At 53.2% G+C, this 25,713-nt stretch overlaps 1 protein-coding gene across 2 annotated transcripts in view; it reads right to left on the reverse strand.

Annotated features, from left to right (window-relative positions):
• SMG6 (SMG6, nonsense mediated mRNA decay factor) overlaps positions 1-25,713 on the reverse strand; it is a 200,781-nt gene that overhangs the window by 14,765 nt on the left and 160,303 nt on the right. For both annotated transcript variants that reach the window (XM_018064405.1, XM_018064406.1), the window contains exons 14-15: positions 7,291-7,467; positions 3,491-3,637 (exon numbers count right to left, since the gene is read on the reverse strand). In XM_018064405.1, the coding sequence (XP_017919894.1) occupies positions 3,491-3,637; positions 7,291-7,467 (324 nt within the window). The remainder of the gene's footprint in view (positions 1-3,490; positions 3,638-7,290; positions 7,468-25,713) is intronic.

Raw genomic sequence — 25,713 nt, forward strand, 5'->3', positions numbered from 1 at the left:
TGCCTGGACCCGAGCACCCTGCTCCGAGGGAGCTGACGGGCCGGAAGGGCTCCCCAGGCAGCAGCAGCCACAGGCACCAGAAGTCAAGTCCCGCATGGGACCGCTGTCAGGTACTGCTCGTCACTGGGGAGGCTGGGCTGTCCACAGCGCTCGGGACAAGGCCAGGTCCCCTCGGCACGTGCTCCTCCAGCGGCCGGCACTCCCCTTTGGTAACAGGGCTCGCTCCCACAACACGTCACTGACCTCTGTGCCAGTGGACACTCTGGGGCGGGACTTCCTTGGTTCGCCCCCATGTACCCTGGTAACCAGCCTGGTAGGTGCTCAGCACTGCTTACCACACTGAGCGGAAGACGCAGGACCTGATTCCAAGGAGTTCACGGTGCAGCGGGGGAACAAGCCCAGCAATAAGTGTAATCTGAGACGCGATATACATTTCACAAGTGAAGTATAAATCAGTGCCACAGGAGCACTTAACAGAGAGGTGAATTCCTCCTGGGGGGAGTCGGGGAAGGCTTCACTGGGTAGATGGGGTTTCGCCTGGGGACTGAGGGAAGAATAGAATTTCAACAGGTAATAGGAAATGTGGAGCAGACAAAAGGGTACTTGGGCTTGAGGGAGCAGGAGGAACCAAGGTGTGAGCGTGGGGAAGGGGAGCGCCGTCTGGGGATGGTGGGCGGAAGGAGGGTTGGCGCTGTCCGGGCGGCGGGGCCGGAGTGTCTGGATGGACGGGCACTTCGCGTGCGCTCTTTCTGAGGGAGGTGCTGTCACCACTTGTGTCTGACAGGTGAGAAAACGGGCTCAAGGAAGTCAAAGCATTTGTCTAACATCCTACAGCTTGTGAGGGCTCACGGGGAATGGGAGAAGAGGCTGGGAAAACAGACTGGGAACAGCCTCAGATGCCACAGTAAGGAATTCAACCTTATTAGGCAAGCAAAGGTGCTGACGATTCCTGGGCAGGGGAGTGGCGCTTTTGGGAAGGGAACGATGAAACTGTATAATGATGCACTGCAGGCAGTAAGCCTGGCTCACAGACCCGGTCCCACAACTTCAGGAGCTGCCATTCACAGACTCCAAGGTAAACAGGACCCCGTCAGACTTGTGCCGTGCAGGGCTGCTGGCTCCAATCTAGCCAATCCCTGGGCTAAAGCAGCAGCTGTGGCGATGGGAATGGAGAGGAGAGGAGGGCATGAACGAGTGAACAGACAGGATCTGATACGAAATCAGACGTGAGGGGGCTTTCCTGGTGGCTCAGTGGTAAAGAATTTGTCTGCCAGTACACGGGACACAGGTTCAATCCTTGGGCCGGGAAGATCCCACATACTGTGGAGCAATTAAGCCCGTGCACCACAGCCACTGAGTCTGTGCTCTAGAGCCCGGGAGCCACAGCCACTAAGCCCATGTGCCACCACTACGAAAGCCTGCATGCCCGAGAGCCTGTGCTCTGCAACAGTGAGAAATCCATGCATCACAACTAGAGAGCAGCCCCCACTCGCTGCAACTAGAGGAAAAACCTGTGCAGCAATGAATACCCAACACAGCCAAATATAAATAAATGAATAAAAAAAAAAAAAAAAAGCAGACATGAGGGCGTAGAAGCCAGTGAGGAGCTTTAAGATGATGCTCTCAGACTTCCTTGATAGTTCAGTGGTTGAGAATCCACCTGCCAAAGCAGGGGACATGGGTGTGATCCCTGATTCGGGAAGATCTCACATGTTGCGGGGCAACTAAGCCTGTGAACCAAAACTACTGAGCCTCGCCCTAGAGCCTGTGCTCTGAGACGAGAGAAGCTACTGCAAGGAGAAACCTGAGTACCACAGTGAAGAGCAGGCCCCACTCGCCACAACTAGAGAAAGCCCAAACTCAGCAGCGAAGACCCAGCACAGCCAAAAAGTAACAATAAATAATTAAAAAAAAAAAAAAAAGATGAAGCTCTTTTTGGTATCATTCATGCACCCACTGAACAAAAATATCTGCTGAGTGTCAACTCTGCATGCTAAGACTAAGAAGTAAGAGAAAGGAAGGAGAAGAGCAAGAGAAGACCGATGGTCTAGAAGCCCAGGAGGTTGGTGTGGTCAACAGACAGAATATGAAGGTCCTTGTGAGCTGGAGAGAGGTGGCTTCAGGGCCCAAAGCCACAGGGAACTCAAGCGTGATGAAGAACCAACAGAGACAAGTACTTGTGGACCTCTGATACAATCGACTCTATGACTGTTGGGGTGAGAGTCAAGAAATAGAGGTGGTGGTATCGAGACAACTTTTGGGATGACTGATGGTGAGGAAGAAAAGAGCTTCAGGTCAGGAAGACAGACATCCTGAGGACGAAGCTCTGAGGGCCAGGACAGAGGTTTACAGAGATCATGAAAAGAGGGAGGCAGCGGCCATACCACCGTGACGGTGATGCTGTCGAGGTACCACACGCTTAACTCCAACTGGTCGACTAGTACCCACATGTCTTAAGGCCCACGGATCCCAACAGACAGAGCTCTTCCCAGGGCAGGGCTCTGTCCAGTGGACCATCAGTCTGCTGTCAGCCCTCGGTGTACCACGAGCACACCCTATGTGCCACGCACTGTGCTGGGGCCTGATGTGCACCAGCTCCTGCAGCTTCACGGCCATTCCACGAGGGAGGTGCTGTCACTACTTTCACTGTGCAAATGAGGAAACTGGTTCCGAGAAGTTAAACCATGTGCCCAAGACACATGGTTGGTGAGTGGTAGAGCCCAGCCTGATCAGGTCAGCCTGACCACACGCACTACGCTCCATGCCAAAGGCCAGAGGTGGGTGAAGAGAGGGCTGAAGACAGACATCCCTGAAGAGGACTGGCGCTTCCCCACGTGTGCAGCTAGTCTTAAAGCAGGAGCGTGGCTGGCCCTTCCCCGTCTGCCCTGACAGATAAGAGGAACAGGTAAGAGGAAGTGAGCTTACAGCACAAGAGCTGGACCTGGGAGAACCATAAGGAAAAGTTTGCGAGCACGGACAGCATGGGTCCACGAGAGGCCCGCTGATGTGAGAATCCTGGTGTGGAGATGGAGTAGTTTCTCTCTGAAGGGTTTAGCGTGTCCTATCCAGAGGGGCGCGGCTATTACAGTGGGAATACATGCATGCAGACTGTGGCCATGACACCAGCTCACCCCCGAGAACAGGTGTTCTCAATAGACAACCCTGGTTTCTCCAGGAGTGTCTGCACAAGGCTCAGGGGAACTGGGAAACCCCCGAAACTATGTGAAAGGTCGGGTCTGTGCGGCATCACAGATCATCACAGGGGGAGGAGCTTTCAGCAGATTCTTGGGGAAGAACCTGACCCTGCCTTGGATCCCAGGAGGAGGGGGACTGCAGGCGCTGAACCAGAATTGAGCAGCAGAGGAAGAACACAGGTGGTGGAACCAGTCAGGTCCCAGCGAGAGTGTCCTGCTCACCCCCACCCCCATCTCCCCTGGGCCCTGGGCAGACCACTACCCACACCAGAACCGCGTGCCTGGCCGGGCCCCACCTGGATCTTCTCCTGGCGACGCTGCTGCTCCGCTATCTTTCTGGCCAGAGCCAGCTTCTTGGCCCGAAGTTCCCTGATGTCATCCTCGCCCCCGCTGCCTTCAGCCTCCGAGTCTTCCTCAAAGTCTTCAATCACCACGTCCTCCTCCTTCGGTGGGGGTGCAAGTCAGGAGAGAGAGGAGACCGTGAGCCCACAGCACTGACCAGACCCACCCTTTGGTCCCTCCCGCACCTCAGCTCAGGCTTCTCGACCATTCCCTGCACAGGGCCCCATGGTGTGTGCTCCACTCAGCTTGGGGAAGTGTCACGTATTCCCCTGGCTCTCCTGTGCACTCCAGGGTCCTCCTCTTGCACACTCATAGATCCACACTGTATCTACTTCCATGCCTATAGTCACAGCCCTTTCTTCTTTGCACATACTCCAAACATCAAATTTGGGTCTATTTTCATTTTGAAACTCACCAAAGGGGGAAACGACAGAGAAAGTTAAACCACCCAACTGAAGTGTAATTCATTCCAACGATCGGATAGGAATCACTGGCCCACAGCTGGGAGCTGGGCGTGGACGCGCCCTCGCCCCAGACGGCGTCAGGGAGCAGACGCTGCAGCTCAGCAGACCTTGCCCTGGTTTCTTTTTAAGACCACAGGCTGGTGGTGTGAGGGCTGGGGGCCCCATGACAGGAATTCACATGACACGACCTTGCACGGCTGCCCTCCAGAGGCCGGGACAGACTGGGAGAAGGCGGGCTAGCTTAAGGAGTCTCCTGCCAGGCTGGAGGCGCCTTCCCCAGGGATGGCACCTCCCTGCTTGCAGCCTCGGCTCTTAGAGGCCACTACTCCCCGGGTGGTCCTGGGCTCCACTTCTCACTCCCTCACTCTTGGCCTTGGTCAGTGGAGAACATGCAGCTGCCCGAGAGAGCTCCCTTGGAGGGACAGCGTTAGCACTGGTAACGGGGTGGCTGAGCAGAAGATTCCTGGGTCTGAATGATAACCGGATGGTAATAATCATGATGATTATGACAGTAACAGCTGTCATTTACTGAGTGCTTACTATGAAGCCAGGTACCCGGCTAAGCATGTTTCATGTATTAATAACTCATTTAATACAACGGCCTGTGAATGGATGCTATCATCACCCCTAGTTAATAAAATGAACAAATAGAGGTCTAAAGAGTTAAACAATTTGCTCAGGGTCACGAGGTGAGCAAGCGGCAGACCAGGGATTCAACCCTTAGTGAGACTGATTCCAAAGTCTGCGCTCCTACCGACGACCCCCAGAGGTGCAGGTGCAGCCCCGGACCTAGATGGAGCTCAAGGCCAGCTTCAGCAGCCCAGCTGAGCTCCCGTAGGCCCACAGGGATCCTGCTCAACACAGGCTAACCTTTCCTCCAACTGCCCGTTGCAGTGACATTCTGATGGACACGCTTTGCGGAAAGTGGTTAGCAGAGTGTCAGTGGGTAGGCAGTGCCTTGTCTTAGGAGGAGAATCGAGGGGTGGGGGGTTAGGTGTGTCGGCAGCATCCTTAAGGAGACGGGCTCTGATCTGCTCGTGAAGAATAATGTCTGAATAAACAGCACCCCCCTTCCTCTCTCGATCACCTTAAGTGACTCAGTCTTACAGGGTAGAGAGGGACGGGATCTCAGGATGGGGCCACTAACCTAAGAGGTCTCAGGGGTCTGGGGTGCCGTCTGCAGCCACTACTCATCTGACAATCTGCAGGCTCCCGCAGTGTCACCCACTTCCAGAGTGGCCCAGGGCTTGGGAAGGAGGAAGGCTCTCTCTGCACACTTACTTCCTGTCTTAGGGGTTAACCTGGACAGGGTGAGTGGAGTCAGGCCCCTGGCTGGTCTGTGGGAGACACTGCCCTTGCCTGCTCTGATCAGCGATACACAGGGTTATCATGGGGCTCGCGCTGAGCCTGACTGAGGTCAAAAGAGGGTCAGCGAGGCTTGTCTGAGGTTGGCTCAGCTCTCACACCAAACGAGGAAGTGCAGGGTTGTGAAATTACACAGACCAGGGTAAGCAGGGTTTCCCAGGGGCCACTAACACAAAGGAACCCAGGAGGCTCGTGGGAAAAGGAAGAAGTGGGCAGCACGGCGTGGGTCACAACCTTTGTCTGGTCAAGAAGCCTTGGAAGGAGGGAGACAAGTGTGGCACAGCCGAGATCTGGGGCCAGGAGCTGGACTGCTCCTTGCGAGAGGGGAAGAGCCCCTGCCCCTGGGCTCGCCTGCCGCCCTGGATCTGGTCCTGCAGGCTCCTGGGGCCCAAGGACATCTCCTGCAGTACCCTGGAGAGCTACCTTGCTCACCTTCTACTGCCTGCCTCAGCCTTAAAACATGGCCGAGAGAGCCTACTGCGGCGCTACCCCGCCCAGGAAGCCTGGCTGGCACCCAGAGCTTGGGTGGCACTGCTCTGCCCTGCCCAGAGCCTGGACACCCTGGTGGCTTTAGCAAGCCCACTGGCTCCTCCCATACTGACAGCTCATTCCTTCCCGTTATTCCCTGCCCAGGTTTCATCTGGAGGGCCTGAAATCATGGGCTCAGCTTCATCCCTGGAACCACCTCTCGCCTGGAAGCGGAGCCCTGTGTCATCAGGGGTGGGGTGGGGTTCTCCAGCTATTCCAATGAAGCCCATCCAAGACTGTGCTGCTCTGAAGACTCTGAAGCAAAGGTGGCCACTCTATCACTGCCTCAGATCACCAGCGGCAGCTTCCAGCTGACATCTGGCTTCCCGGGCCTGCTGCTGATTTCATTCCCGAACCCCGCCCTGCTCCACCGGGCGCTGGAGACCGCCGCAGGCCAAATGACTGTGCTGGCCGACGGCTGACCTGCCCTCTGGCTGCAGTTGCTTCCGTCCCCTCCTTGAGTCCCACGTTCCTTCCCACCTAAGCCCCCTCTGCCTCTAACACTGGCGGGGTGGGGGGCAAAGAGGAGGGAAGAGATGAGCATCAGGCAAAGTGGGCTCTGTGTGCACCCCCAGCAGACAGTCATCCACCCCAGACATGCAGCGGGCAGCGGCAGTAAACGCACACACACACCCACCCACAGTGCCCCACCTCACAGCGACTCACCACCCACAGACGGCGGGGCAGCTGGCAGCAGTGTTCAGCTTAAGCTGACACACAAACCCCCTGCGGTAACAGTCACCCCCCGAAAGAAACCTCACGCACGGTGAGGCGAACACCAGTGGGGTCTGGCAGGGGTGGGCACTTGGGCTGGTGCACACACATACATGCACACACACCCTGTCTGGAGTGAGTGAGGCGAGGGCTACAGGAACAACCGAGGGCAAACAAACAAGAGGAGCATTCCTTAATCACATCAGGATGTGCAGGAGGGAGGGCGGGAGGCAGCGAGGGAGGGGGCGATTTTCCACATGGGGCCAGCAATGTCAGCTCTTCCTGTACGTGTGCTGGAGACTGCAGTTCGGGCCTGTGCTGCGCTGGGCTCCACACATCCATAAACTTGATCCTCGGCCTGAACCCTAACACTCCCCACCCCCCCGACCCCCTTCCCTAAGCCTCCAGAGCTGCACATTATTAAACTCCTTCTTCCCTCCCTTCTCCTCCAATGCAACATTAAAAAGAAGCATCTGGAACTCGTAGCAGAGCGAGATGGAGGCACTGGGGGACTGGCAGGAAGGGGCACCAGCAGAGTGCACTCTTGAGGAGCCGGCTGGTCACGTCGGCATCGCCACTGCTCTGGCTGGTTATAAATAGCCAGGGGTCAATGCTGAACCCTGGGCAGCGCGGGGCTGGGGGGAGCCGTCCCTTGGCCACAGCGGGCTCTTCCCGCATTGTACCTCATCTTCCAGTTGTTTTCCCTCTTGGCTTCCCATTTCCTTTCCCATGGTGTCTGGGACGGGTGCCACTGACACATATTTTCCACCCTTGAATGCCAGCAGAGGCTCTTCTTGTCCACAAAGGGCTTCCAGAAAATACTTCAGCACTGTGACCCTTTTGCAGTCGGCTGCAATAACCTACGGGGCGAGAGAGAGAGAAGAAAAATAACACTTTCTAAAAGGGAAGATGAGAGACATTGACTGGAGGCTTAGTGGCACCCGAGAAATGTGTCATCTGCGTGGTGGGGGTGCGCGGGGAGAGTGAATGGGAGCATGTGTACGTGAGATGAGGCCAAAGGCCAAGATCCTTGAGTTACCACCATCTCCCCTCAGGTCATCTCTAGGGTAGCGGACAACCCCAGCACCAATGACCGCTGTCCTCTGGGGGTGTGCCTCTCTCTGACTTAGGTCCTGATGTGCTATCTAGCTGGACAGAGGAGGGGTGGCGGGTAAGACGCCGACGGTCACAGAACTCGCAGTCCTGGCACTCTCACTGCCCCTCTCCATTCTGCTCCCAGCTCCACTCTGGCCAGACTCCTGAGGGGAGAACTTCCGGCCTGAGTGAGAAATGAATGATGAGGGCTTTCTTGGCTGTTTCATTTCGGGTTTCCCGACAGGTTCCTGCCCCATCTAAGAGCTTCTCGTGCTCAAGAGACGGGTCCGGCAGGAAACTGTTGTCAGGAGAAGGGAGACAGGGGAAGCAGGTGGGAGCAGGCTGTTCCACCAAGCCCTGCTCCTCCAGGGGCTTGGTCTGTCCCGCTCCCATGTGGCCACATCAGCACACAAGCCAGTGCTGTCAGAGAGGCTGGGGCTGATTTAGCTGAAATGAAATCAGTGTCTTGAGCAATCATCACATTTGTAAGTGGCTGAGATAAAGTTTCCATAGTCACCCTGCCTGGGGTCCTTCTGCGAAATCTGCAAGCCCACCTGCTTTGCACCTTCTCGTGCCCTTTTCTTCCTCCCTGGCCTCTGACGTCCTCTCCTCCCTTCTGGGAGGACACTCACCAAGGGAGGAGAGGGGACCCGTTGGATCTGGAGCTCACAAGTAGTGAAGGCCATTCCCACAAGGAAACACTGCAGTGGCCAAATATACTGCAGGGCGGCAGCCCTCCATGACCATGACTCCGGCCCCCCACCTGCCACCAACCCCATGCCTCCCATCCCATCGCGTGACAGGGACTGCCCTGGCTGCTTCGCACAGTGGGGTAACTAACCTGCAGACTGTCTTAGATTGTTTGCTCAGTGGTGCACAGGTGTCTTTGTTATTGCCCTTGCCTGGGTAACAACCCCCAACCCCCTGGTGGCAGAGATTACATCTCACACTTCCCTGGCAAGGGGCGCTGGGGACAAGCAGGGCACTTGGGAGGCACATGGGAAGGGCTGAGAGGCGCAGGGAAGCCTGGCTGGGTACCAGAGGGAGAGATGAGGCAGGCATGACCCAAGTCCGCCAGGGGCTGGGGGAGACGAGCACCACTCCGGCGGCCAGGTGGCCGCGGGAGGCTGACTGCACACAACTGTCAGCCCTGAGCCGTGTGCCTCCATCATTGGCCATGTCTCAGCCTGGATGGAAGCCTAGGATGGAGGCACATGGCTCAGGGCCGACAGCGCCTGGTGCTGGCCCCACCAACGGCCTGGGCAGCATCTGAGGCCTGAATCGCAGGCTGAATACCTCGACCACCTGGGAGGCTGGCCTGAAAGGTGCTCAGCCACCTGGGAACGGCTGAGGGAAGCAAAGCTGTCATGAGCTTGGGGTGCCTAGTCCTGTGCTTCCAGAGAGGGAAGAAGTGCATGCCGGGCCAGGGCAGGTCACCATAGGTTCCATCGCGTGTCTTCACACATGGGATGAGGAAGGCTAGAAATACAGAAGCAGGGGCTAAGAGGCATTAAAGAACAGAGCTGAAATGAGTAATAGCCTGGCAGCCAGCACGCACAGCGGCCTCCCTGCATCCCCAGCCTCTCACTTGCAGAGGAAACTTCTGCATTTCCACAAGACTGCCAGTTTCCTCTCTGTGGTCTAATTTTAACCACCTTGTCGTTACAGTGTGTGTCAGCCACCTGACCCCACTGTGACCTCTGACCTTCTGCCCCAGCTACTGCTCGCACTATGGAGAGTTATGTAACGGAGCCAGGACTTTCCTTTTCAGCGTGAGGCTGCTGTCACCGAATGGAGAGGAGGCGGGGTGAAGGAGTGAGAGAAGGACAGAGGCAACACCTGACGGTGGTCCCTGGCATCACCCTGGGATGAGGGGTACAGCGGCGCTCCTGCTGAGTGTGCAGCGGAAATCTGCCCAGGAGACGAGAGTGTGCCCTGGGGGGGTGTGTGCTGACAGGCAAGCCGGACAATTCCTGCTGTTAGGGCATGGGCCGGAGGGCACGCCGATCGGCTGGGGAACAAAGCAGGATTCCTGGCCAAGAGGGAGGAAGGCCACATTGGTGGACATGGGGCTCCTGGAGATGGGGATTTCCAGGGACGCAGACACCCTGAGCCGGCCCATGGCACATCCTTAGAGGATCGTGGGGAGCTGTCATCTGTGTGGACACACACACAAGCAGCGTCGCCTCCTTTCCCCAGCCCCTGCTCCACCACCTGCCCCCATTTTAGTTTTCACTCTGTTTGGAAGGAACCTGGCTTCCGGGGGATTCTGTCTGCTGTGCCCATCAGTTCCTCCCTGAGGGCAAAGGAACTCCTGAATGATTCTCAAAGGAGCTCTGGTCCAAGGGGGTCTCTAAGTGGGGTATAGAAAAGAATTCTGCAAGTTTGGAGAGAGAAAGGTCACCCAGCCTTTTGGAAGGGTGTTCTCGCCTTTGTGATCCAACTATGGGGGAGAAGAGCCACAGCTGTACAGTCTCCTTAGGTTTCAGAGTGCACTGCAAGGGCAGGGAGTGGGGCTGGAGCGATCAAGGAGCTGGGAACTCTGAGAGGCAGGAAGTCCAGGGCTTGTCCAGGGGCCCATAGACACCTTCGGCCTCCAGCCCACTGGCCTGTCTGCTGAAGCCTTCTGCTTTCAGGTGGGAGGGACCAGCCCAGCAGGGTATGTTCCTCCTATACAAAGCCTCCAGCATTTGAGTTGGGCAAGAAAAGTTTAAATGTGTATAAAAAGGGCTGTCACAACAGAAGAAGCCCTTTAAACCACCCACAAAGAGCCAACTCCAAGGCGAGCTTTGTCTGGCCAAGGAGGATTTCCTGGTAGGAGAGGGGTTAAAGTTGGGCTCCCCGCTCAGAAAGGAAGGAGCCCAGATGCAGTCTATGACATAATCCCCACAATAGCTCTGTTTGTGAGTACATTTTTCCATTCTGTATCAATGAAAAACAGAGAATGTATGTGGTATGTACATTGTAGCTCTGGGCAAATTCTAGATTCTCTAGAGGAGAAAGATCTGGGCTGTTAACAGGTGGGGCTGGACCAGGGATGGAGGCAAGGAAAAGGCCTGGTGGCCAGGAAACACCCAGGGAACCTAAGACCTGGGGAACCTGAGACCTGCACCTTCCTAGGGGCAGTCATCGTCTTCCTCGAGGGACTCGTGGTGCAGGAGACTACGAGGAACTCCAAAGTTACTGGACAAAATCCCTCTCATGTCTCACTCCAAGTCAGCTCGAAAGGAGCCTGGGGCTCTCAACAGAAGCCACCGCCATGGGAAGCCTGCACGCCACAAGGAAGAGGAGCCCCCGCTGGCCGCAACGAAGACCCAACACAACCAAAAATAAACAAAATTTAAAAAGAGAGAAGGAAAGGAAACTGGGGCTCTGGGTCAGGGAAGGGCTCAAAGAAGGGCACCCAGAGAAAGCCCCTTCCCCTCCCCTGAAGGCCGTCTGGGGCAGCGTGCCCTGCCGGTGGGAACTGAAACCTCAAGCTTCAGGGCTCCAGCTATCACCCGGGCCAGGTCCACACGCAAAGAACCCAGCAGAAAGGAAAACTGAAAGTGAGATGTGGCTGGGCGATATGGGAGCCTGGCCTGTCCTGGGCTCAGTCCCTTCGAGAGAGATAATGTGAGCGTGCGTGTGGTGAGCAGAGGCTGGTGCCTGGAGGAAGCAGAGGTCTTGAGGAAAGCAGGAAGAAACCGCCAGGGTAGAGAGAAGAGGGAAGGCAGTTTGGGGCATATCTTGGGTGGGGTGGTGGATGAGCAGAGAACCAACAGTGTTCTCTGAAAACCGGTGGGTGTCCATGGCCACGTGGCAGAGCATCAGCGCAGCCTGTGCAGGGATGCCTTGAAGAAACAGAAAAAGAGATCTAAGCTGTCTTATGGAAGGCGGTGGAGGGAGAGGGAGCGACGGGGAACTGAGCCGCAGGTACCACAGATGCATGTTAAGTTGTGAGACTTAACACCAGCCAGGGTAGAGGAGGAGGGGTCAGAGAGCTGAACCAGGCCTCTGGATGCCAGCTCCCCGGAATGAGGGACTTGCTGCATCTTTATTGGGCCCCTGTTTTCTCCAGACAGGCCTCCTGGAAGGCACAGACACTGGAGTGGCTGGCTACATTTTGCAAAACTTCTTTTTCTAAACTTTTGGTTTGGGGTGGTCAGAATTTAAACTTGCTCTATCAGCCAGTTCTATTTTTTTTTTTTTTTTTACTGGTTTTAAAAAGTCTTGCTTGCTACTGCTCCTCTGGTTACAGAGAAAAATCACACGGGTTTTCCCCTACAAACTCAAGTTTACAGGTTATTTTTCTTGTTTCTCTAAATGGAGCCAATTACTTTCACATTTGTTGAAACCTTCAATCAAACTTTATAGCTTGTTAATTTCACAGAATGTCCTTAGAGCAAATAAGATGCAGACAGAAAAGTGAAGTCTTGCTGAGATTATTAAGAAATTTTAACATAGCCTATAAATCCACGACCAAGGCTGGTAAAACACAGGCCCGCCCGGCTGGCTGCTGAGGTCAATTAGCAATGGGTTAATTATCATCTTTAATGAGCCAAGCCTGCATGATTGGCTATAAGAAACTGAACTCAGACTACAGTGTTTTCACAAACTGAGAACCTCTAGTGATACACGACACATCCTCACGGGAGACCAAAGGGTGGGTCGGTTATCCTGGAAGGATGATTCTACAGCGGCTGAGGGTGTGTCAGCCTGAGAAGGGGTCTGCCAGTGAAAGTTCAGACACAGGGAATCCTCTGGAGCTGGGGGCCAGAGGAAAGGGGTTATTCATGTTCCTAGGGGAGGGAAGCTGGCTTTGAGGATGCACAATCCCTCTGAAGGCCGAGGCAGCTGCTCACGATGAGACGGAAACAGACACTCCCAGCCCAGCTGAATCAGGACGAATGGGTACTGCACTGTGAGAGAGGGTCACAGGTCAGAGGGGAGAGGAGGGAAGAACCTGGCAGGTGCTAAATGACAAAGTGGACAAGGAGAGAATGTCTGGGTCCTTGTGCCAGACACGGATCCTGACAAGCCCCGGGTATCCTGTCCCAGGGCCTCCACGTGGTCAGCGGGTCACTTGCTCCCCATCCCTGCTGCAGCAGGGCCCCACTGCTTCCAGCACAGGCCTGGCCCTCAGTCTCCTTTAATCCCAGTGTCCAGACTCAGCCAGCCCTGGTGCTATGGTTGGTCTGCGCCAGCTGAGGGGTCGACAGGTCACAAGGCGAAATGCTCACAATCATCGGGCAAACCCACCCTGCAGCAGCCACACCATTCCACGCGTCTGGTCCCAACAGCTGTGTTTTCTTCTTCGTGAAGGCACAACGCGGGCCGTTACCAATCAGCTGGCAAGGCACAGATGCCTGTTCAGAGTGAATGGCAGCCAGCTAGCCCCACCCACACCTCCACCACCACGCACTGGCCTTAAGTTTCCTGGAGAGGGGTGGGTGGGAACTGGCAAATCGTCAGGTGGGAAGACTTGGTAAGCGTGGGGGAGACGGAGATTATGTTCACACTGGGAGGAGAGGTGGGAGAACAGGAGAAGTAGAGCAGACACTGGTGGCAAGAAGGTAAGCACAGAAGGAAAAATAGGCCCATTTTGGGAAGAGGCAAGTTGAGGTTATACAGCAGCTTGGTCAAGAGCCTGGGCTTCATAATTGGAGGTCTGAATTCAAATGCTGATGGACACTTTCTAGCTGTGTGTCCTTAGGCAAGTTACTCAATGTCTCTGAGCCCTGGCTCAAAGCTGTTTAAGAGAGATAACGCATCTCAAGTATCCAGCAAGGTGCCTGGGCTCAGAAAGTGCTAAATACATGAGTGGCTGTTACGCTTTTTCTTCTATGCTGCCCTGCTCTGCTCAGAGGCAGGAGGGGGACTCTGTCTGACACCACGGAGACGTGTGGAAGCCAGGCTCAGAGGTAAGGGCACACGGCCCAGGGCTGAGGGGAAAGGCCCTGGAATGCTCACCTGGCTGCTGAAGCTGCTGGAACAGCTTATTTTGAGCTAAGGTATTGGATCCAGGTGACTGGACAAGGCACTTGGTGGAGGGAAGGGCCAGCCTTTCTGCAGTGGCCCCTTTCCTGCTGTCTATAAGGACTCAGGACCTCACCACAGGCCTGCGTGCATTCTATAGGACTCCAGAGGGGCCCCCAGGGCCGGGGCTTTAGGGCAAGCGTGGCACTAACACACATCTCAAGTGAGGCCCTGTGGTGAATCTCAGCTGCCTTAGCCCCTGGCCCCTCCTACTGGGGTGTGGCTGGCAGATCTGCCTCTGTCACTGGCACCCTCCTTACACGAGGCAAGCTGCATCCCTGCTCCAGGTATCTCGACACGAGAAAAGCAATCTCTACCCACCTGAATTTCCTGAGCTTGGACATTCTAAACAAAGCGAGAGAGGAGTCCTGGCTCTCCTGGGTAGAGGACAGCTGGCTCTTCTTGAACTGTTCCCTCGTGGAAAGAAACTACCTTTTTCTTTTTTCCCCTGGAGCTCTAAGCTCCGACTGCATGAGCAAGGTGCATTCTCAACAGTGAGCGCGTTGCAGGGAGCAAGCTATAGGCAGCAGTAGCTCGGGCTGCAGTCCAATCGGCTTCCCCTGCAGAGGCTCTGAGAGCAGCCACCCGCACTGGCAGGGGCTGGGCGGATACTGGCACTGCCAACACAAGCCTTTCAGGTCTGGCTGGCTTCAGCTGCTCTGAAACCTGGAGCTCTGGCGCTGGGGCCCTCACTCACTGAACCAGCAGGGGAGGCTACAAGCTCAGCCCCTGGGGAGGAAAGGCCTGAGTCTGTCTCAGTCTGCAAATATCCACATGCAGTCGGCTTCTACACTGCCGGTTAGTTCTGGGCCAGGAGCACGGTATCTGGAGCTCTGGTCGCCCTGAGCCACCTGCCTCTTTGCTTTCCAGACAGCCAGCATCAGGAGGCCGCCCCTTGGGTTCGTGTGCAGGCTCCATCACCCAGTTTGCTTCTGGTTTTATTTATGTGTGTGGGGATGAATGCTGAGACCTGCAGCATTCAACACACCCAATCACCACTCAGCTCCACAGATGCTTAGTAAGTGTCTACTGTGTGCACGAGGCCCCATTCTAGACCATGAGGATTCAGTAGAGGGGGGTGGGGCACATTCAGAGCAGGTGAATTAAGCTCCCGGGAGAGAGATACCCGCCCCGCACCACCAATGACTGACAGCACCCAAAAGGGCAGAATTCTCATTTCTCTTCTCCTTCAAGGGAAGAGGAAGAGGAAGCCTGGGGAGAAGCAAAGCCCTTTGTAGAGACTGGGCACACGCTCCTTTATCCCTTTTAGGCAGAGAGAGCCTGAAGAAGTCAGGAGGGAGAAATCCCTTGGGCTCAGCCTTGGCACCAGGTGAAATCCCCGTCTCTCTCAACACTCCCCACGGTCCATGCGAGGTCTCCCTACCAGACATCTCCTCGCTCCCTCCTCGCTGTTTCTCCCTAACCCCCAACTCCAGGTACCCCTGTTCAACATTCCCTTGCATGCCATTTGCCCCCTGGTACCTCTGAGACTAAAGATTACTCCCCAAATTGCCTCGACCTACAGGCCTTTACTTCCATGCAATCAATTCATTCCCTCACCTTCCTTTAAGTGTGATACAAACTCTTTCTTTTCGAAGAGTTATTGTCCAGCCTGCCGGCCCACTGCCCAAACATGTTCCCTAAGGCTCTGCTATGTGACAGGGATCACGCCAGGCATTTTGGGCAAGAAGAGAATAAGGCAGGACTTCCCGGGAGGTCCAGTGGCTAGGACTCCACATTCCCAATGCAGGGGGCCCAGGTTCGACCCCTGGTCAGGGAACTAGATCCCACATGCTGCAACTGAAGATACTGCGTGCCATAAAGAAGACGAAGATCCCGAGTGCCACAACTAAGACCCAGGGAAGTCAGATAAGTAAATATTAAAAAAACACAAAACCATGCATGGTTTAAAAAAGACAGAACAAGTCAGATGCAGTCCTTGACTTCGCAGAGCTTTCAGGCCACAGAGGGATCCGACAGTAACCTGGCACTGACCTCTTCCAAATCCCCAGAAGCCCCTCCAGCACCTACAGGCTAGGCCTCCACGTCCTCCGCCTCTTCTCCAACAGCACGGGGAGCCCTCCACACCTGTACTGACGCCGCAAAGTGAGCTAGCAGTCACTCAGAGCCTCCCTGGAACCCCTGCTACGTCTCCCAGGGAGCCAACCCTTTCCTGTCTATGTCGGGTGCAGAGGACTCAAGATCCTCTTAAAACCATTATCGCTTCATGCTGAAGACATATATAAGTAATTTTTCTTATGGCCTACTTAACAGATTCTTTTTCCTATTAACTCTCAGTCTTGAACATGCTGTGTGAGAGGCCCATTACTGTTCTCAGCCTACAAGGGGGTTCACTCCCTTCTAGGGAACCTATTCCCCCTTTGGAGTGTTCTCATTGGTGGAAATGTCTATCCCTCTCAAGCCCAGATCTGCCTCCCTGTGCTTCCAGTTCTGTTCTGTGGGGCCACGACAAAGTTCTTAACTCTGCTTCTGTCTGACTGGCCTCCAATTTTTTGAAGTCTGCTCTGTTACACCTTCTCTAGGCTAAACAGTCCCACTTCCTTCCACTGCTCCTCACTTCAACCGTCTCCTCAACATCCTGGGGATTCTCTCACTAAGACTTTCACGGAGACGAATGTCTCCTGCAGGGAGTGCCCACGTGCGGTCTGGCAGCAGAGAACAGAACACATAGCTCCTCCCTGCTCTATCCTGGACACCTCAACTCTGCGAATTGGCCGAAAAAGCACGTGTTCTGCTGTTCACCGCTTTGCCCTAGTGACACACTGTGAGCTTTTAATCAACAAATCCCCAAAGTGTTTTCACACATGTGGCTAAATAATATCTCCCCCCACTGAGTGCAAGCCCTCCACTAACTATTTCCCTTTATCACATTCCTTCACTGAGGCCTCCCCACACTATAAAAACCCCATTATTCAGTATTGTCCTGCACACTACTTGCTGTGTATGCTGACTTTCTGGATAAAGTAGGATTTTAGGTTTATTCCTATTGGATTTCGTGTCATTATTTACTTCTTCCATTGGAGCCTATCAAGTTCTCTTTGGGTCCCTCCTTCGTTTGTCATCTGAGAATGTCTCCTTCCTTCTCAAGTTCGTGACATCCATAAATTTCATCTGTTTATGCTTCGCAGTATCTTTCTCCCATTAGGCTATCCTGTTTTCTCTTAAGGAAGGCTCTTGAGGACAGGCATGTAATCTGTACGTACGTGTGTGTGTGTGTGTGTGTACGTGTGTGTGTATTTAAAGAAAAATCTATCTGCTGCATCTAATATACACTATGGGTGGTCGGGCAACGTGGATGGCTGACTGTGGGAGGCTGACGGCAACTCCAGGTGCCATCGTGGCCGTGGGCACAGGGGAGCCGGCCACACTGGATAACCATGAATCACACTCCTTGTGCTGCACAACGGGACACCTTGGACAGACTCAGTGATGCTCCTTTCTGCGGTGGGTGGTGCTCCCAAGCAGATTCAGGCTCCATAAGGAATGATGCTCTCTTTTGACAGGCTTCCTATGGAGTTTCTAGTTTGAAAGAAGATACCATGAGAAGCCAAGCTCTGGGCACGTCCTGCCTTGTCCTCACTGCAGGCTGCTGCCCCAGGGCAAGGTACAACACACCTCAGCGAGAGGTGAGAATCATTCTCTTCAAAGCACTGATGTCATGCTCGGAGGAAAACATTACACCTGTATCTCGAGAATCCCCACGGCATATTAAAAATACAGTGAAGATAATTTCCCTGAGTTTAGGGCTGAGGCCTGAGGCCACTTTAAGCTGCATTTTCAGGTTCTACATCTAGAGGCCTGAGTCCCAAGTGGCACAGGGCCTCATGGCTGGAGACACGACAAACGTGGGTAATAACTAAAGTGAACTGAAGTCTATTTATAGTTTGATAAGGTTTAAGTAAGCCAAATGCCTGGCATATACAAGCTCTTCAATAAATATTAGCTCCCCTTTCTTCACCCCTGAGTGCTAAAAAGCATTTTAAAAACCACCTGCACTGAATCACACACAGAACTGGTTAAAAATGCTGATTCCTGGACTCCACTTTGGACTAAATAAATTAGTATCTCTGGGGACAGGGCCTCGGAATGTGTACTTTAAGTAAGCGTTCCTGTTATTAACACTTAGGAACGCTGCAGTTGGAGAATCACTGCTTTAAAGGCTGGAAGACTCTCCAATTAAAAGAAATAAAATTATATTAAAAAAAAATAAAGGCTGGAAGACTAAGAGGAGGTAGCTGCAAGTTTAGTCCACTCTTCAAATGCAACTCTGGGGAAGGTACAAAGAAGCAGGCTACATTTTTCATGGCAGTCTTGAATCTAGAAACCCTCAGCACCCTATGAAGCAGCAACTATTACATTCAGATAATGATACTAGAGATGAGAAAAAATTAATGAGATGTGAAGCCAGATGCAATGACTTCCTATGCCAGCATTCTTGCCACCTCACCAGACCCACTTCCTGCAAGAGCACCACTGGGGCTTCCCAGGCACAAAAACAAAACTCGCTGAGTGCGGTTCTACCCATCACAGCCAGGCACGGTGCCTCATCTAATCCCCTCAACAGCCACACGAGGTTGGTGCTGTCAGAACCTCTATTTTACAGATGAGGAATCCAAGGCACAGAGGAGGAATGTGCTTGGGTTCAGGCGGCTGGTAAGTGGAAGGGCTGGGAACGGGCCCCTGCTTGGAGCACTCCAGCCGCCCCAGCCCTCGATGGGCCCGAAGCATCACCTGTGCTTCAGCCAGAGACTCTTACAGTCTCCGCAGGGGAAAGGGCTGATCATAAAAAAATCCGAACGGGGCAGCCTCTTGCCACTGATCTTGTGAGGACAGAACTCTCGGGCTTGCTGCACTTCTCTGGGGCAGCCAACCTGCTACAGGACTGGAGGGACGGACGTTCACTGCATGCTCTCCTGCGTGATGGTGGACAAGCCACCCAACCCTGTTTGCAGAGACGCAGGTGATTCCGAAGGTCTCTTTCCATTTTCGGGGTTTCTCTGACTCTGGGCAGTCATCTTGGGAAGGAAAGGAAGACGGTTCTGCCACTGACCTTGATGCTGGAGCCTGGCTCTGGCTTTTTTGGAAGGAAAGGCTGAAGATTCAGAATCTGAACTAACAGTGAGAGCCGGGAGATAATTCCGGATGGGAAAAGATGGTACAGGTTCTTCTCACATGGTCGGCCCCTCAGGGAGACTCGGAGGGTTTTATGAATCATTAGCACAGAGCTCTCCTCTGGCCACAGAGCAGAGGAAGAAACATCAGACCAGTTTATAAAGCTCCAGAGCGGAAAATTTCTGGTGGTGTCCAAGTTAAGTTTTTTGGCTTTCTGTGAAGTTTGGAAAGACTTATACTGATGTTTTAATCACCTGTTTAGTGTTCTGAAGACTCTTGTCAGCGGCTCACTGAGCCGGCTCCAGCAGGCAGTGGGAGCTGCTGGCGCACGCACTGGGCTCGTCCTGTGAGCTGTTTCTTTCCCATGGCCATCTCTGACACCCTGCAGCTCCCACCAGGCCGCTGGGAGGGTACAAGCCAAGCCAGTGTGCCCTGTAGGAGGCAGAGGACAAGGTTTCTGGACTACTTTTCACCAGAGCGGAGGCCAGGAAGGGTGGCTTAAGAAAAGCCAAGGTGGGAAGAGAGAAGGGGTGGTCTCAGGGGACCAGTCTGCCTCTGGCGGGCACTGAGGAAACAGGCTTGCCGTCCAGGAGTACCACCGTCCAGACATTCTAAAGTCCCTGGGTACTGATCATGAAAAGACGTTCTCACGAGTGAAAAAGAAAACTGAACAAACTCAGGGCAGGGCACGTTCTAGAAACAAAAACTCATGAGCATGCAAGAAGTCCATTAAGGAGGTTCAGGGCAGCGGCGTGCAGACCAAGTCAGCATTTCACTTCTGCAGTTTGCATGGGTCACAACATCGCAGTGGCGGAAATAGCCCATTTTACTGGGAAAGTTGTGCTGGAGATGAAGTGGTGGCTGATGGTTGCTAGGCACTAGACTATTTCATCTGATTATCACAGTAATCCTGGGAGACAGAAAGAGGAAGAAGAAACTGAAGCCCGGAGGAAACAAACATCCAGTCGGGGGCAAAGCTGGAATTTAAACCCATTGTGTCTTACTCCGGGCTTCCCAGGTGGCGCTATGGGTAAAGAACCCGCCTGCCGATGCAAGAGATAGACGCAAGATACGGGATTCGATCCCTGGGTCAGGAAGATTCCCTGGAAGAGGGCAAGGCAAGCCACTCCAGTACTCTTTTCTTGCCTAGAGAATCCCATGGACAGAGGAGCCTGGCGTGCTGCAGTCCATAGGGTCTCAGAGTCAGACATGACTGAAGTGACTTAGCACGCACACAGCAGGTGTCTTACTCCAAAGTCCATTATACTCTGTAGTCTCTTAGGAAGTAACGGTAGTTTTGGAGAAAGGGGCCTACTGCGAAGTCCGTTTCACACAAGGATATATTGCCCCGCCCGCCCCCAGCCCAGCAGGAGCCCAATGGCCCACTCCCAGAACAAAAGAAACAATTCTGATGAACTCACATGCAGATGAACAGGAACCAAATGGGAGCATGGCTAAGCTACAGGCAAGAGCTGCTGCTGCTAAGTCGCTTCAGCTGTGTCCGACTCTGTGCGACCCCACAGATGGCAGCCCACCAGGCTCCCCTGTCCCTGGGATGCTCCAGGCAAGAACACTGGAGTGGGTTGCCATTTCCTTCTCCAATGCATGAAAGTGAAAAGTGAAAGTGAAAGCGACCCCATGGACTGCAGCCCACCAGGCTCCTCCATCCATGGGATTTTCCAGGCAAGAGGACTGGAGAGGGGTGCCATCGAGCAGCGACACTCAAATCCAAACCTCCTCAGGCTACCTGCTCTGTCATTCAGCTCATTTCATTTCCCCAGACACAGCGCAGGTAAGACCTCACCTGGTCAGCTGATGCGCTGAATGAATATGGGAAACTTGTCACTAGGGGATGCCAAGTTAAAACACACACGTGAGTATCCCCGCAAAGTTCTCTGCAGTCTTGGACCCGGGATGGACTGTAGAGAAAAAAGCCCATCAGAGAGCCTGGGGACAAGACAAGGAAGTCAAAGCTCCTTCCTGGTACCCACAGGGTCCACAAATCGGTCAATCTGAGAAACTTTCACAGTGAGAGCAACAGGGTGTGTGGTTCATCTAGCAACCCTTGATCCTGGAGCAATGTATGAAGGCAGAGGAGAGAGAGAACAATAGTTTCCTTCTCAGTAGAGAGGCCAGGCTGAGGGACGAGATGCTGAGAGACCAAGTTCTCACAGGATTTTCCCTTCCCTTCTCTTCTGCTCTTTCCAGGGGACGCTTCTTCAACCGCCCTGCTCTCCAGCTGAGAGTTAACTTCCCTCCGCCCGGCTCCACACACAGCACCGTTCCCTGCCCTATTATGCCCTAGTTCAGCAGTGCTTCTAACGGAGGAAGGGAGGGGGCTCTCCAGGGAACTCCGCTTTCTGAGGGAAAGGAGACTTGTACCACAGCAAAAGGCACACGCTGCCCTTCCTCAGTGACCTCAGAGAGGAATCTACTTACAAAGGCTGCAGTCGGAGAGGGAAGCGGGAGAAGGAAGGGACAGAGAGGGAGACCGTGACCAGCGAGGTCGCAAGTCCCCCTGGGATAACTGGGAGGACAAGGAAAGGGCCGCCTTGTCACGAGGACAGAACTGCCCGGACCCCGCTGACTATGACGGAGGGAAGGCGGGTGCTGAGGCGGTGCCTGGGGCAGAAGCTTGCGGACCACTGCATCGTATGTGGGGACATGCAGGAGAAAACGCTCTGAAGCTGATGACAAGGCAGACAGGAAACTTCCGTGTCCTTGCTGACAGGAAAGAAAGAGTGAAATTCTGGATCCTCTCTCCTCGGCAGGATTTCTAATAGGCGTCTGAGGCTCACCCGCTTCCCAAGGATGTGCTGACAGCTGGGAATACTGCCCTTCAGGTCAGGCAGAGCAGGGATCTAGGCCTCTCCAGGAGTTCACAAGAGGTTCAGTAAGGACTCAGACCATGATCCAAAACACAAACGGGACTGCCATTTCCTGCTGGGTTTCCATGCTGTAAAAAAGTGGGGAGAGATGCCAACAGCAAAGTGCTCAGCCTCCTGTGGAAAATGGAGTATGCGATGTAGCCGGCTCCAGGCTCTGACTTGTAAATCTAAGTGAGAACTAGTTGCTAGCTGTAGAGGATTACAGCGTTCAGGAGACACTCCACCACCCAACCTGCCAGCCTTTCTGCTCCCTGCCCGTGGACTTCTAGGGAGCTGACGACAAAGCTGTCTGGGGCCTCCGTGGGATGGGCAGCCTGGGGCTCTGGCAGCTCCTCTGGACCTCGGCTCACTGTCCTGTGTTCTTAAACAGCTTTGATGGAACAAGCCATCTGTGAGGGCTATTTAGCTTGGAACTGGAAGAGGGTGAGGATGTGGAAAAAATAAATCGGGCAGCTAAAGGATAGGGCCAGAGAGAGAGAGAGGGCAGGTGGCATGTTCACGGGACTAAGTGCCAGGGCCGAGAGGAGGGTGGGACTGCAGAGCAACGGTGCCGACGGAGGCCAGCATGGGAGGTGCTAGGGTGCCCAGGACAGCACAACTTTACTTCCAAAGTGGTGTCTGCCATTCTCCCTCAAGGGCTCACAAACCGTCACTTGCAGGTGTCTGTGATGGGAGACTCCTGGGCTAACACAGCTGTTAAGCGCCCCTGCTTTGCCATCTGAAAATCAACCTGAGTTCTGCCTAATTACTTGCCGGGCCTGGGCCTGCATCTTAGCCTAAAAGGCAAATCTAACAGTTTTTTGACACCCAAAGCCACAAGATAACGGCAAGAGCTGAAAGAGTGGAAAAGTGAGATGGTGGAGGATCAGGGGGAATCCTTATGAACTACAGAAAACAGCAACAGAAACACATAAACTGCATGGCAAGAGGGGAGGATATACGGGAGTCTGAGCAGGACTGGACTGTACCTGGTCGTTTCTTTGGGGTCGTCTTAACCGCGTCTCCAATCAGTATAAAGAGTATGTATAAGGGCTTCCCTGATGGCTCAAATTGTAAAGAATCAGCCTGCAATGTAGGAGGCCCGGGTTCAATCCTTGGGTCCTGAAGATCCCCTGGAGAAGGAAATGGTAGCCCACTCCAGTATACTTGCCTGGAGAATCCCATGGACAGAGGAGCCTGGTGGGCTACAGTCCATGGGATCGCAAAGAGTCAGATACGACTAAGTGACTAACACTCATATATATGTGTATATACACACAGAGAGAGACTTTTATATTTAGAATCTAGTTGTTTTCACATATGTTATCTGATTTAATCCATGTCAAAATCTTAGGAGGGGACTACTAGCATTCTCATTTCACAGAGCGTAAACTCAGGCCCAGATGGAATGAATAACTTAGGTGTAGTTTTCTTATGATCTGAATGGAGCAGAATGAATATTATGATTTGTAACGAGACTTTTAATCAGACTTTTCTGCAGGTCACTCTGGCAAAATGGCATTAGCATTGACGGTGTCTCATCTGATCTATTCTCCTCACAGGATTTGAAAAAGAGACCAAAAAAGCTGCTGCTGGAGTCTATTTCTGATTCTTTACCAAATCTTTCCAAGTCATCAGACTAAGAACAGGCTTAGAGACAGTGAGCCAGCAACTCTGAATGCTGTTTACTTGACATACACACACAGAAAGACATACAAACAATTATAAACTGCTTAGTATAGTTTCAGGGCTTCATGCTGGTAAGACAGAGACACAAAATTTCTGTACCAGCCTGTACTAGTGAAGCCTACACACAGCCTAAACTGTTTTAAAATGGACGACACAGAGCTAAAACTGAATCCTGTCACTGAATTCTGTTACACAGACTAAAGTCATTCTTGCTGCTGACAAAGCAGAAGAGAAGTTCAACGACAGCATCTCTTCTAGGAGCCACTGAAGAGATGGTGGCACCTGGGCTTCAAGTACCGGGACAAATGGAAGCTGTTCAGTAATAGCTTAAACACAAGACACGTGGTAAAAAACAAACATCAAAACGTAGAGCACACATGGCTGAATTTTAAAAACAACCTTCCCACCTCTCGTTCCTACAGCCTCTGCCAGCCTTGTTGCCAGTTTCCGGGGTGGCCGGCAGAGGTATTTATGCACATACTGCCACGTATGATTAACTACGGCTCTATACCTGTTACATATATTTACATAAATGGTGATATACACATCGCCATAAAAGAAAAACAGCACATCTGAGTGATCGTCAACTTCATTTGTGTAGCACATTTCATACCAAATGCTAAAGATCATCAACAGTAAGGTTCTGGAATAGATCCAGAAAACCAACCATGTTTATTGCAGCGGAATCTCTCAGTGTTGGGATGACTCAAAGACTCAGCAAAAGCAGCAAGGGAAAGCAGACAGACGAAAAACTGTTCATCGGTAAAGTCCATCAGTCACCATCAGGTCCGACACACCCGGGAGTGCTCAGCAACCACAGACCCTCAACCAGGCAGGGTCTCAAATGACAACAGGCTTGGGCCCCGAGGACTGCACTGACATATCCAGAAAGAATGCGAGGGCTTCCCCGGTGGCTCAGTGGGAAAGAATCCTCCTGCCAATGCAGGAGACACGGGTTCGATATATGTAACAGGTATAGAGCCACAGTTAATCGTACATGGCAGTATGTGTGCAAATACTTCCGCCGGCCACCCCAGAAACTGGCAACGAGGCTGGCAGAGGCTGTAGAAACGAGAGGTGGGAAGGTTGTTTTTAAAATTCAGCCATTTGTACTCTTCATTTTGACTTTTGTTTTTTTACCACATGCCTCGTGTTTAAGCCTGTGAGTCACAACTACCAAGCCTGTCTGTGCTCTGGAGCCTGGGAGCTGCAACTACTGAGCCCATGTGCAGCAGCTACTGAAGCCCACGCAGCCGAGAGCCTGTGCTCCGCAACGAGAGAAGCCACCACAGTGAGAAGCCCTCACGCTGCCATGAAGAGCGGCCCCTGCTCGCCGCAGTCAGAGAAGGGCCCGCACACCAGTGAAGACTCAGCACAGCCAACATGAGAAAGTCATATATGTAAAAAAGAAAGGGAGCAGTACACGCATGCGCTCCAGTCTGCATGCTGCCCCGACTCCCACACCAGAGCAGACAACATCAGTGGGTCCTCAACACAAAACACGGTCACACTTTCTAATGAAAATCAGGTTAATTCCATCTCCACTTGCAACCCGGGTTTTATGGCAAGAGGCGCCTGGTACACCTGAAGGCGCATGCACTGTCTGCAAGTGCCTGTCTCCCTAGCAGGGCCTTTACGCAGATGCCACACAACTGTAGGGTATTTGAGGGGCTTCCAGCTGATCTCACAGTCTGAGCTTCTGCTGAGATGGTACCCCATTCCAGGGATCAGGGGACAACAACTCTTTGGCTCCCCGGACTGTACTTCCCCAAACATTTTCAAGTATTCTACTGAATTCATTCAATAAATATTTATTAAGCATCTGCTCTGCACAGGAGGGTTTATTTGAGACACGAGGGATACAATAGTCAATAAAATTATGTTCATGTTGTCATGAAGCTTAACATTCTTGGGAAATGAGAAACTAGCAAACAAATACAGGGACAAGTAGTAGGAAGAACTAGGAAAAAATAAAGTAGGGTAAGAGGGACAGACAGCAACAGGTTAGCAGAGAGGGTGGCTGTTTAACACGGACAGAAGGCTCCTAGATCAAGTGCTGTTTGATCAGATGTGAAGGAGTGAGCCACAAAGCAGAGATGGCCTTACCTTCTGGGGTAGGTACCCAGAGTGCCAGGGAATCCCTTCTCTCCTAACAAGGATTGCCAGCTATGCAGCATGGAGGAAGGGGCAGGGGCCTGCTCTTCCAGCCCGGCGGGGTGAGAGGAGAGGCCTTTGAGAGCGTAAGCAGCTAGCACGCCCTCCATGCAGTTTCTGGATAGTTTCCATCACAGATGAGAGTTTTAT

The sequence above is a fragment of the Capra hircus genome, chromosome 19 (genome assembly GCF_001704415.2).
Source record: "Capra hircus breed San Clemente chromosome 19, ASM170441v1, whole genome shotgun sequence".
NCBI lineage: Eukaryota > Metazoa > Chordata > Mammalia > Artiodactyla > Bovidae > Capra > Capra hircus.